This window comes from Micromesistius poutassou, assembly GCF_964030765.1.
Source record: "Micromesistius poutassou genome assembly, chromosome: 14".
NCBI classification, from domain to species: Eukaryota; Metazoa; Chordata; class Actinopteri; order Gadiformes; family Gadidae; genus Micromesistius; species Micromesistius poutassou.
In genome coordinates, this window is record NC_140284.1 from 589,570 (window position 1) to 602,775 (window position 13,206).

At 49.0% G+C, this 13,206-nt stretch overlaps 2 protein-coding genes across 2 annotated transcripts in view; both read right to left on the bottom strand.

Annotated features, from left to right (window-relative positions):
• LOC311358157 (insulin-like growth factor-binding protein 2-A) overlaps positions 1-2,998 on the bottom strand; it is a 20,213-nt gene extending 17,215 nt beyond the window's left edge. Inside the window, exon 1 of the mRNA XM_084478161.1 lies at positions 2,481-2,998. Coding sequence (XP_084334287.1) covers positions 2,481-2,865 — 385 coding nt within the window. The 5' untranslated portion in view covers positions 2,866-2,998. The remainder of the gene's footprint in view (positions 1-2,480) is intronic.
• A 2,067-nt stretch (positions 2,999-5,065) lies between these two features.
• LOC311358726 (anion exchange protein 3-like) overlaps positions 5,066-13,206 on the bottom strand; it is a gene marked incomplete at both ends in the record, with an annotated part of 45,482 nt that continues 37,341 nt past the window's right edge. Inside the window, one exon of the mRNA XM_084478851.1 lies at positions 5,066-5,177. Coding sequence (XP_084334977.1) covers positions 5,066-5,177 — 112 coding nt within the window. The remainder of the gene's footprint in view (positions 5,178-13,206) is intronic.

Here is a 13,206-nt window from a genome sequence, read left to right on the forward strand (position 1 = left end):
AGTGACCAGCTAGTGACCAGCTAGTGACCAGCTAGTGACCAGAACAGTGACCACCTAGTGACCAGCTAGTGACCAGCTAGTGACCAGTGTCCTCCCAAACAACAGGTATCCACCACACCAGAGGTCCATATTCCAGTTATGATTGAAATGTTTTGGCTAGTTAGTTTTATTGTTATTTTATTTGTTATATTTGTGTATTTGTTATTGTTATTGGTAATTGGTAATTGCTTAATCTTAGATAAAATTTTGGACCAAATTTTGGGTCATTTTGGCTTTGGTTGATTCTGAGAAGAATTTTAAAGTTTTTCCGAAATGTCACTGCACAGCAAAATCTATCCTGACAGACATAATGGGTCCAAATGGCAAACATTTTCAGCATGAGAAATAAGGCATGTACACCAACTTTCAGAATGTATCTGTAATCGGGAAGGACATCCTGAGCATTTAACTTTGACCGCATATTATAGCACCACCTATGGGAATGTCTGACCAATGACCTGCTTACCAGGAACACGCGCAATCAGCGGCTGAGCTATCGGGATTACCACTCCGGAATAATACCATTCTGACAATAACAGTAGGTTACACAGATGTGAATACCTAATAATAACCCTAACTCTGGGGCAGAGAGGACTTAGTAAGTCGCACAGCATCTGAACGATAATATATCAAAGATTACAAAGGGTGACTGCAGCCAAGGTGGAAGAGACACATACTTGGATCTCTCTCTGATTAGATGATTGGTCGAGCAGTGAAGCACATTCTTAACAACATCAATACAATACAAAACAAGCGGCCCTGATCTCTGAAGGAACGGCGTTCAGGACACCCGCTAGCTGTAGCGCCCGGGGTCAGGAAGGGGCTAGGGGACGTCTCTGTGTCTCTGGCAGCAAACGGCAGCAGTATGTCAACATCCATTCAGAAGAAATCAATCGTGACCCTTTGTCCCGCTAACTCTTTGTGAGCACAACATTTCCATTCTCTGCAGTATTCACCTTGGATTTAATAAAACCTTGTTTCTTTTGGAGGACGTTGGATCAAACACTCTTCTGTGTCGGACTGTTTCTAACAGCATATTAACATGATCCTCTTTGACATCAACATTGTGAATACATAAGTGTCCTCTATATGTCTGTGTTTGTCTAAAGTGCATGACTCATATTCATGGATAACATTTGTGAAGATGAAAAGAGTTCAATCCGTGCACCATTGTACAAATGTATCAGAGTGGCGGCCTCAATTAGCATCCACGATCTGTTGACTTTTGTGCAATAACACATGCTGAACTTTGAATGGCAGAACGCAGTTCAAAGTACATACAGTACAGCACAGTACTGCACACTGGCTCTCAGGGCATGCTGCTACAACCACGACTACCATTAGGCTTCCACTACTGCTTGTACTACTAGTATTACTACCACTACTGCTCTTACTACTAGTATTACTACCACTACTGCTCTTACTACTAGTATTACTACCACTACTGCTTGTACTACTAGTATTACTACCACTACTGCTTGTACTACTAGTGTTACTACCACTACTGCTCTTACTACTAGTATTACTACCACTACTGCTTGTACTACTAGTATTACTACCACTACTGCTCTTACTACTAGTATTACTACCACTACTGCTCTTACTACTAGTGTTACTACCACTACTGCTTGTACTACTAGTGTTACTACCACTACTTCTTGTACTACTAGTATTACTACCACTACTGCTTGTACTACTAGTATTACTACCACTACTGCTTGTACTACTAGTATTACTACCACTACTGCTTGTACTACTAGTATTACTACCACTACTGCTCGTACTACTAGTATTACTACCACTACTGCTCTTACTACTAGTATTACTACCACTACTGCTCTTACTACTAGTATTACTACCACTACTGCTCTTACTACTAGTATTACTACCACTACTGCTCTTACTACTAGTATTACTACCACTACTGCTCTTACTACTAGTATTACTACCACCACTGCTCTTACTACTAGTATTACTACCACTACTGCTCTTACTACTAGTATTACTACCACCACTGCTCTTACTACTAGTATTACTACCACTACTGCTTGTACTACTAGTATTACTACCACTACTGCTCTTACTACTAGTATTACTACCACCACTGCTCTTACTACTAGTATTACTACCACCACTGCTCTTACTACTAGTATTACTACCACTACTGCTCTTACTACTAGTATTACTACCACTACTGCTCTTACTACTAGTATTACTACCACTACTGGGATCCATTTTTATTTGAAGTACAGTCCTTTCTCCTCTGACACCCTCATATGACATACAGTATATATATGTCCTGTTTGAGTACTCTGGCAGTACTCTACTACACTGGTACTACTGGTCCCCATCCATCAGAACACGAGCTGTTGATTAGTAACACCAGGCAGCAGTCATCAAGCTCCCGTGATAACGATGTGAACACTGACAGTGTGGCTCACCGTTGGCGTCCTGGCCCTCGGGGGGGGCCCCCGGCTCCTCCTCCTCCTCCTCCTCCTCCTGCCGGGGCCCGCAGCGGCCCAGGCCCCTGATGAGCTGCTGCAGCGGCAGCGGGGCCCCCGGCGTGGGGTAGCAGCGCTGGCCGGCGCAGCAGCGCGGCGTGTACACCCCGCACGCCTCCCCCTGCAGGCGGGCGCACGCCGGGCAGCAGCCGCAGCCCGGCTCCCGCACGATCTCCCCGCACACGGCCGTCACCTCGGGGCAGGCGGCCAGCCGCTCCGCCGTGCAGCTGGGGCAGCGGAACACCAGCTCCCCCAGCAGGGGGCCCGGCAGGGCCAGCCAGGCCAGCAGCAGGCCGCCGCAAAGCAGGCTGAAGCAGGCCACCATCCTACCCTCCAGAGGGCTCCAGGGTCAGGAGGGACGCGGTGGTTAGGAGGGGGGGGCTGGCTGGCTGGCTGACTGGCTGACTGACTGGCTGGCTGACTGACTGACTGACTGGCTGGCTGGCTGGCTGGCTGACTGGCTGACTGACTGGCTGGCTGACTGGCTGACTGACTGACTGACTGACTGACTGACTGACTGACTGGCTGGCTGGCTGGCTGGCTGACTGGCTGGCTGGCTGACTGGCTGGCCCCCCCACTCTCTCTGGGACCATAAGGCTGATGAACCTGAATGTTGTTGCTCCCGGGCCGCTCCGCCGCTCAGCTGCTCTGGGCGGGCAAACAGGTGGAGGTACAGCAGCCCTCTGGGCCGCGGCGGGCTGCAGGGTCCTAGTGCCCGCCCCGTTCAGGACGGCTCCGTGTGAGTCACTCACTAGCTTCATGCGGGTTATCATATAAACAAGAGGATTCGGTGCTTTCCCGTATGTGTGTGTGTGTGTGTGTGGGGTAGGGGGTGGGGGAATATGTGTGTCGGGTATGTGTGTCTTGGGTGTGTGTGTGTGTGTGTGTGTGTGTGTGTGTGTGTGTGTGTGTGTCTGTGTGTGTGTGTGCATGTGTGTGTGGAAAAGGGGTTAATGTATCGTCAATGATCTGTTATTTGGCAGCGTTTAGGGATCTGGATGACCTAACGGTGTAATATTGAAGTGGAAATATGTGTTCCCAAAGCAGGATTGAACAGAAGAGAGCCGGAGAGAGAGAGAGAGAGAGAGAGAGAGAGAGCGAGAGAGAGAGAGTTCAGGAGGAGAGAGAGAGAGAGAGAGAGAGAGAGAGAGAGAGAGTTCAGGAAGAGAGAGAGAGAGAGAGAGCGAGAGCTCAGGAGGAGAGAGAGAGAGAGAGTTCAGGAGGAGAGAGAGAGAGAGAGAGAGAGAGAGAGAGAGAGAGAGAGAGAGAGAGAGAGAGAGAGAGAGAGAGAGTGAGTTCAGGAGGAGAGAGACAGAGACAGAGAGAGAGAGAGAGAGAGAGAGAGAGAAGAGAGAGAGAGAGAGAGAGAGAGAAAGAGAAAGAGAGAGACAGAGAGAGAGAGAGAGAGAGAGAGAGAGAGGGAGAAACAGAGAGACAGTGAGAAAGGGAGAGAGAGAAAGAACCAGGGGGTAATAGAGCAGAGAGTGAGAGAGAGAGAAGGAGAGAAGAGTCAGAGAGAGAGAGAGAGAGAGAGAGGGAGACAGAGGAAGAGTGACAGGAGGGAGAGAGACAGAAAGAGACAAAAATAGAGAGGAAGAGAGCGAACACCAAAGTAGTACAACGTGTGAAAGGAACCATCAGCCTTGAGCACAGCGTAGGAACGCCTGTCACCTCATTCAGACACAGCATCGCATGCACTCTAAACCTCCCCCCTCCAAACCTCCAGAGGACGGTCCACGAGGGCCCCCCTCCTGGACCCAACGCCGGGGGCCCCTCGGTCCACGAGGGCCCCCCTCCTGGACCCAACGCCGGGGGCCCCTCGGTCCAGGAGGGCCCCCCTCCTGGACCCAACGCCGGGGGCCCCTCGGTCCACGAGGGCCCCCCTCCTGGACCCAACGCCGGGGGCCCCTCGGTCCAGGAGGGCCCCCCTCCTGGACCCAACGCCGGGGGCCCCTCGGTCCACGAGGGCCCCCCTCCTGGACCCAACGCCGGGGGCCCCTCGGTCCACGAGGGCCCCCCTCCTGGACCCAACGCCGGGGGCCCCTCGGTCCACGAGGGCCCCCCTCCTGGACCCAACGCCGGGGGCCCCTCGGTCCACGAGGGCCCCCCTCCTGGACCCAACGCCGGGGGCCCCTCGGTCCACGAGGGCCCCCCTCCAGGAGGGCCCCCTCGGTCCAGGAGGGCCCCCCTCCTGGAGGGCCCCCTCGGTCCACGAGGGCCCCCCTCCTGGAGGGCCCCCTCGGTCCAGGAGGGCCCCCCTCCTGGAGGGCCCCCTCGGTCCCCCCTCCTGGGGGCCCCTGGCGTCGACCTGCAGCCCTTCTCCTGGTCCTGCGCTCCGGAACAGGACGCGGGCTGGACCCGCTGACTCAGCAGCACCGCCGCTCTCCGCTGAAAACACGGTTTTGCGTTAAAAGCAAAAGAAAAAAAACACTGAATATTTCCAGGGGAAATATGTGCCTTCAGTGCAGAGAACAACGAGACCACTTTACATTTACACTCTCAGGTTAGTGGGGCGCCACCAGCCATCATTCACTGGTTCCTTCAACACTCCAAAAGATGGAGTAGATAGTGTAGTGGCTAGTGGCTCCATCTCCGATGGCCACAGTCCACCGGTGACAACCTGCTCCTCCCTGACATCTGAAAAACAAGGAGGGAAGAGGAAGGAGGGGGAGTAGGAGGAAGGGGGGGAGGGTGGATTGGTGGGTCTGTCAGAGCTGTCTCTCATCACCTGTGAGTTAGAGTCAGACAAGGTTAGAGACATTGCTTGCAGATGTTTTGTTGCTGTTGGATACGACAGGTTTGTGTTCTTGATTTAAGATTGAGATAAGATGATTGAGATAAGATAATTTATTCTCGTGGGTGTCACAGCAATCACAAGGCAGTAATAGCAATAAGATTGGCACTGAACTTCAAAATGTATGAAACAGATATACAGATAAATATGGAATATACATTAACAGAAAGGTTGGTGATGGGAGAAGAGAGGACACACACACACACACACACACACACACACACACACACACACACACACACACACACACACACACACACACACACACACACACACCAGATACCACATACTTCTCTGAAGATGTAGTAGTAGTCTGTTTTTCGGGTTTATTGACTAAATGGAGTTTGTATGTTTAGTGAAATGTGATTCCAAACAGGAGCAGTGAGGGTCTGTGATTGGACTGTTTAAACACTATTTTAGGAAGGGAAAGAAGTCAAGTGAAAAAACTTGGTCTTGCAAAATACTTAACTGCAACATCGCATAAATGTATTTATAGTAAAGAAAAAATGAAGTCTTTCAACAAGTACATAATCGTCTGTCCGCTTGTGTGTGTGTGTGTGTGTGTGTGTGTGTGTGTGTGTGTGTGTGTGTGTGTGTGTGTGTGTACATGTGCATGTGACATACATTAAGTTGCCCGTCCAGGAAAATGTACACAGTTATGTCATTACATTGTGGGCAACAACAAATTGCGGGCAGGTTTGCCCTGCGTGGATAAACCTATGTCATACGGAAATGTAAACATAAAACCTACAGTGGGGCAACTGTTTGACACCGCAAGACCAGATTAGGGGTTATTTTACAGGTTAACCATGCCCACTTGAGGGAATATTTTCCATTACCCACCATAAAGAGAACAAAAAAAAGCCAGCGTATAACTTTCCACAAGCAGGGCATTAAAAAGGCCGTGTCTATCGGCTGTTTGGCCCGCTGGCTCACAGCCGTCAATTAGCCCAATGGAAATGTTTTTCGTACGGCCCCTCGCAATGCTCCCCCTCTCTCGGATGCATATTTTGATTAAATGATGTGTACGGGTTGCGTGGCGACTGCGAAAAACCACAACAACGAGGGGGGGAAATGACTGAACAATGTTGACAAACGTTTAATTTGACACTTAAAAGGAGCGCGTGTGACGGTGGGCCGCTGAAAGATATTTAAACGACGAGGTCCGTCTTTCAAGAAGCCGTTCAGCGGAGACAAAGTGAATACCGCCTCGAGGTGGTCACATTTTCCACTCGTCACTCAAGTATATCATTTAGAGAGAGAGAGAGAGAGACAGGGAGGGAGGGGGGGGAGAGACAGGGAGAGAGAGAGAGAGAGACAGGGAGGGAGGGGGGGGAGAGAGACAGGGAGAGAGAGAGAGAGAGAGACAGGGAGGGAGGGGGGGGGGAGAGACAGGGAGTGAGGGAGGGGGAGAGAGACAGAGAGATAGACTGGTGGTCTAACATCGATACTGGATAAGTTCAGATCTCCAGATAGAACACTGTGTGTGACTGAAATCATACCAGTCTGTGGTCGGATCTGAAATCACACAGAAATGTCTCTGGCAAATGATCTGGCTACGAGTGTGTGTGTGTGTGTGTGTGTGTGTGTGTGTCTGTGTGAACACCACAGCAAGGAGATTCCTTCTTTACATAAAACAAACAGAGACCAAACAACACTGGACTGGACTCAGAATGCAGGAGAAGCTAGCATCCCTAGACTCTGCTTCACACTCCATGTACACAGACGCTGCTGTTGGGAGGACATCCTCTGCTTCACTGTCAAAGCCAGACTGAATGTGCTACCTACCAAATACAATCTGTCATTATGGTACCCTGCACACCACCATCCACACTGTATAATGCACTTAGACTCCATCAAGTCGAATCAGTTGCCCTTATTGTAAATGGCTGTACATTTTACATTTACATTCAGGGCGTTTAGAAGATGCTTTTATCCAAAGCGACTTACAATTTGTACATTTTACATTTGTCATAAGAAGTGAAACAATATATCGCCGTTGGTACAGTAAAGATGTTCAGAGAACCAAGTGCAAGTACTAACAATCGCCAGGCTGACCCCATTCCCCGTACACAGCAGTGATAGCTAGCTACTGCAGATGCTACACAATTAAGTACATGCTACACAACATGCATACACAACACAATTAAGTACATGCTACACAATTAAGTACAATGAATGAATACAACCTGCATTAAGTGCGTTCATCAAGTGCCAGGACGTACAACAAACAATAGTGCAACAGACAAATAAGGGACTGAATGGCTATGCAGAGTCTAGGTGAACTCTGAACAGATGGGTTTTGAGTCGTTTGTGGAAGCTGGTGAGCGACTCTGCGGTCCTGACATCAGCAGGGAGCTCGTTCCACCACTGTGGTCCCAAGATAGAGAAGAGTTGTGATTTAGCTGATCGACCTTTGGTTGCTCTTAGTGATGGCGGTACCAGACGTCCAGCTGAGGTAGTTCAGCGGAGGGATTGAGCTGGGGTGTGGTTTGACCAAGGCTTGGAGGAAGGCAGGGGCAGTTCCATCGACTGCCTTGTATGCCAGTACCATCTTCTTGAATCTGATGCGGGCTACTACAGGGAGCCAGTGGAGGTGGCGGAAGAGGGGAGTCACGTGGGAGAATTTAGGTAGGTTGAACACGAGGTGCGCTGCCACGTTCTGGATACGCTGCAAAGGTTTAATAGCAGAGACCGGGAGTCCAACTAGGAGCGAGTTGCAGTAGTCCAGGCGGGAGATGACCAGCGCTTGGACTAGAAGCTGAGCTGCTTCCCTTGTGAGGAAGGGCCGTATCCTGCGGATGTTGTAAAGTGCAAATCTGCAGGATCGGGCCACTGCGGTGATGTTGGCGGTGCAACATAACTGGTTGTCTAGTACCACACCAAGGTTTCTGGCAGTTGGAGACGGAGATACAGTGATGTTCTCGACAGTGACCAGTAAGTCCAAGTGAGGGCAATCTCTCCCCGGTATTAGGAGGAGCTCAGTCTTGTTGAGGTTAAGCCTCAGGTGATGGGCAGTCGTCCAGGTGCTGACGTCTGCCAGACATTCAGATATGCACGTTGCAATCAGGGCTTTGTCAGAGGAGGGGAATGAGAGGAATAGCTGGGTGTCGTCGGCATAGCAGTGATATGAAAAACCGTGTGATGTAATTACAGAGCCTAGAGATCTGGTATAGAGGGAGAACAGAAGGGGCCCCAGTAAAGAGCCTTGAGGGACACCAGTGTCAAGTGTGCGAGGTTTGGACAGGGAGCCATTCCATGTGACCTGATAGGTGCGATTCGACAGGTAAGATGTGAACCAGGATAGGGCCGATTTAGCAATACCAAGTTTGGCGAGAGTGGCAAGGAGGATCTGGTGTTTGACCATGTCAAATGCTGCGGAGAATGAGAACCGATGAGAGGGACGAGGCTCTGGCAGCACGGAGGGACTCAGTCACTGCGAGGAGAGCTGTCTCAGTGGAGTGTGCCTTCTTGAAGCCTGACTGCTGAGGGTCAAGCAAGTTGCTATGTGAGAGATAGGAGGACAGTTGGTTAGAGATGGCACGTTCAAGTGTTTTAGAGAGGAATGAAAGAAGAGATACCGGTCTGTAGTTCTGGATCTCGGTGGTGTCAAGGGTTGCTTTTTTTGAGGAGAGGCTTTATTCTGGCAGTCTTGAAAGACGCCGGAACAATGCCTGAAGTGAGGGAGGAATTGATGAGGGCCGTGAGAAATGGCAGGAGGTCGACCGAGATGGTCTGGAGGAGAGAGGAAGGGATAGGGTCAAGAGGGCAGGTGGTGGCGTGGTTGGAGTTAACTATTCTATTGACTTCTTCGGAGGTGAGGGGGATGAAGAGGGTAAAAACAGAGGTGGGGATGGGTGGAGGGAGGATGGTGGGTGGAGGGAGGATGGTGGCAGGGGTAAAAGTGGAGCTGATCTCCTTCACCTTCTGGGTAAAGTAGGTGACAAAGTCAGCTGTACTATGTACAAAGGACTTTATATTGCACGCCATGACCAAATTGTCAATCTTATTGCTATAAGATTTATTATTATTAAGGAAGTATTTCCCAAAATGTGATCATTCACATATTATCATCATTCACGTATTATGAGTGGTTTAGCAGCTGGCTTGATGTGTTTTGTAACATCCCTAACACCCCTGATGTTGTGTTTTTAAAGACAGAAGGGGAGTGCTGTTACTTGAAATACACTGTGTGTATGATCTCTACATCGACGTGGCCTTTAATGATAAAATCATGAAATACCAGCACATTCTGGCAAAACTAAGTGACCTAGGCTATCAATGCAAGCTAGTGGTGTTGATTTTTGGCAGCTTGGGGCTTGTCCACAATATTGTTCTCAGTGGGTTAAGGCTGGCAGGGCTCTCCAGCAGAACATCTAAACAACTAGCAAAGTTCAGCTCCATATCAGCAGTGATAGGCAGCCTTGCAGTGTGGCACAGGAGATGTTTTTTGTACCCTTGAACAAAGCCTTGAACAAATGTGATTAGGTGTAGGTGGATTCAAATAAAGAATTAAAATCCAGCCAATCACATGTGGCCAAATTGATCATGTGGTTTGTGTTATGGGAAATGACTAGGCATGCTAATCAGACCTCAATTGGAGCACATGTTGTGAGAAAGGCAAGATTTTCAAATGAAGAATGTCAGAAGGTAGGTCTATCAGAGTAGTTGCCAGATGGTTATCAAGATGGGCTTGCCAGAGTATTTGCCGGGTGGCTATCCAGACGGGCTCGCCAGAGTAGTTACCAGATGGCTATCAACACAGGCTTTCCAGAGTACTTGCCGGATGGCTATCCAGATGAGCTCGCCAGAGTAGTTGCTGGATGGCTATCCAGATGAGCTCGCCAGAGTAGTTGCTGGATGGCTATCCAGACGGGCTCTCCAGAGTAGTTGCCGAACGGCTATCCAGAGTCATCCTCTAGCTTTTGCCTTGCTTGCTGATGAGCTTGATGATTTTTCTCTCTCTCAGTTGTTCGTTAGGATGTGTAGCCCCCGTCAACGATGTTCGGTCCACCTCTAAATGCTAATGAGCCTGCTTGAAAGACGTTGTTTGACTCTGCTGTCCTCCCCCCCCAGCGCCTCGCCGGGGTCCACAGAGCCCAGCTGGACAGATAGCAATGTTAAAAATGGGGCCCCCACCATGTTGGCAAAAAACTTTTTCTTAAAAAGTTTACAATTTTGCTTAATTGAAGTGATAGTTGTGATCAGGATTTTTTGCTTATATTGCCTCATTTTTTGTGTAGCTGTAGAAGCACTGGAAAGGATGGACGCCATAATAGTTTTAGGTGGACCCCGAATAGTAGGAAATGTAATAGGAAATGTGAGTATGTGTGTGTGTGTGTGTATCTTTATCTGTGTGTCCGTCTATCTTTGTCTCACGTTATTTGTGTGTTTCTGTGTGCGTGCATGCGTGTGCCTGTCCATGTCTTTGTAACGTGTGTATGTGTGTGTTTTCTTGTGTGTTTGTAACTATGTGCGCATGTATGTGTGTGCCTTATTGTGTGTGTGCGCCTGCGGGTGTGTGTGACAGATCTAAATAGACAGATATATAGAAAGGGACGGATGGAGATGGAGCGATGTGAGATTAAATTACTTGAACTCTGCCGTTCTTTTTCGCCCACTGCTGATTGGCCGATAATATTTCCGTAACAAGGCCTCCCTCGGGTACCACCTTTCCAGCGGCTCTGCTCTGCATTTAATCCTTCTCCTTCGTTTTAATTGCACCTTAACACTCAAATTTCCCTCTCTCTTGGCTGAACTCAAACATAACTCAGCTTCTTGTTGTAGAGGGCTCATAACTTCCACAAACAGAGTACACAAACCCAAACACAATGAGTGGAAACATTTGCACACACAGAAAAGGTTCAACTCAAAGTCACTGTGAGGGCTTTTTATAGTCCAAACAGAGAGCATTGCAATGACATGAGCCCTCTCCCTCTGGAGAAAGGGTAGGCCGCAACACCTAAGCTTGGCAGCAAACACACACAAAAAACACACAAACACACACACACTCACATGCATAAAGACTGAAAGTACATGTGCAGACCACTTTGAGTAAAAATGTGATAAATAAATGAATAGAATCACCTTTTTGATGATGAATAGATTTTGAGTAATCTCCAAAAAGATGTTAATGTGCGTTTCACACAAACAACCCAACAAACAAAGAAGACATATTAAGCAAACACACACACACACAATACATTCAAGAAACAAAACACTAAAACAAACACATTGAAAACAAACCATCACTAAAATGCTTCAAACAATGTATGTAACTCATTGTATGGTACAACCCAAAACAGACCACTGTGTCACTACCGCTGTCCACCACCAGGTGTACAGTCCAGGGATAGGTCCACAGGCCAGTGGCCCCTAGGGACACCCAGCTGGAACCCGACAAACTGTCACCATACCATAAAGGCCCTTGCTATTTGCTATATGATGCTTTATTGACTATTCAACACTTTTCCGGAACTACCCTAGATAATATCTGAAAATATTAGGCAGGAAAAACTGATCCACTGGCAGGCTGTGTCAGTGTGGCTGTGCAGCTGCCGTTCATCTCTCTTATATATAATATAATATATTATTAGAAGATGTAAAGGTGTTCCGATATAGCTGTGAAGCTAACGGTAGCCACCATGCTGACGGTTGATATGATATGTTTTAAAAATCCAAATGTTCAGCGGTTTGTTCCCTTGGATTCCGTTTGTATTCGTGGCCACGCCCTTAAGAGCCTTCTGCGTTACCACGGGCGCGTGCATGGTGACGTGTTTGGGGCGGGGCCGACCGTGGATTCTTTGCATTGGGGCAGAAGGCTGAAAAACAACCGTGGTGTTTCTTGTGTTTTCTAATGGATCTCAGCTCAGAAAGTACAAATGTAGGCCTGTTAGAAAAACCTTCCTCTAAAGAGCAATGGGGGGGGGGGGGGGGCATCACCATAAGGCAACACACCTCGTGTGTCAAACCCAGAACCAGTTTCAGCCGGGAGTCGAGACCACTAGCCTACCCCCCAAACTCTAAATATTATAGCCGCTTATTGCATATAGCCGCTCACTAATACGTACATGAGGAGGTATTAATTACCAACATTTCCTCATTATATGGACACTTGAACCCAGCAGAATCCTTCCGGTCTCCGGGGAGGTCTGAGTGGGAGTGTGTGTGTGTGTGTGTGTGTGTGTGTGTGTGTGTGTGTGTGTGTGTGTGTGTGTGTGTGTGTGTGTGTGTGTGTGTGGGGAGGGGGTAAAGATGGCCGTGGGGCAGCCTGGGAAAGCAAAGCCCTGGCCTGGGAAAGGAAGCAGCTTGTCCATTGTTGTTGCGTAAGTCGGTTAGCTTCCAGTTACACAGCAGAGCTACCAGACCTACATACACACACACACACACACACACACACACACGCACGCAGACAGCAGAAGGAGCGCTCACTTTGTTGTGGTGCTGGTGCTTTTCTTGCTGGTGTCCATCTGTCCGGCGCAACAGGTGCACTTGGGAGTTTAAAAAAACCAGCGCGAGCGTTCTGTGTTCTGCTGCCACTCTGCTCACGTTCTTCACTTGTTTGGACTTTGTGCGATGAAGAGGAGGACACAGTGAGGTGGACACCATCTACACCCCGAGGTACGTAGCCGTTAATGACCTATCACTATCACAGATATGGATCTCTGTACTTTTTGTTTGGCGTTTGGAGATATTTGAGGATTGCGTCACTGCTTCCCCGGTCCAACCTGGTCTCATCAGTGTGTCAATAAATCAGATGAAGGTACAGCGAGCTGGTGACACGCCCTGGACCACCATGGCTCCACGTACAGGCTCCATGTTCCCGTGGAACCCAGGGGAACGTCTGCTCTTTACGGAGGGAGGGGTGGTGGG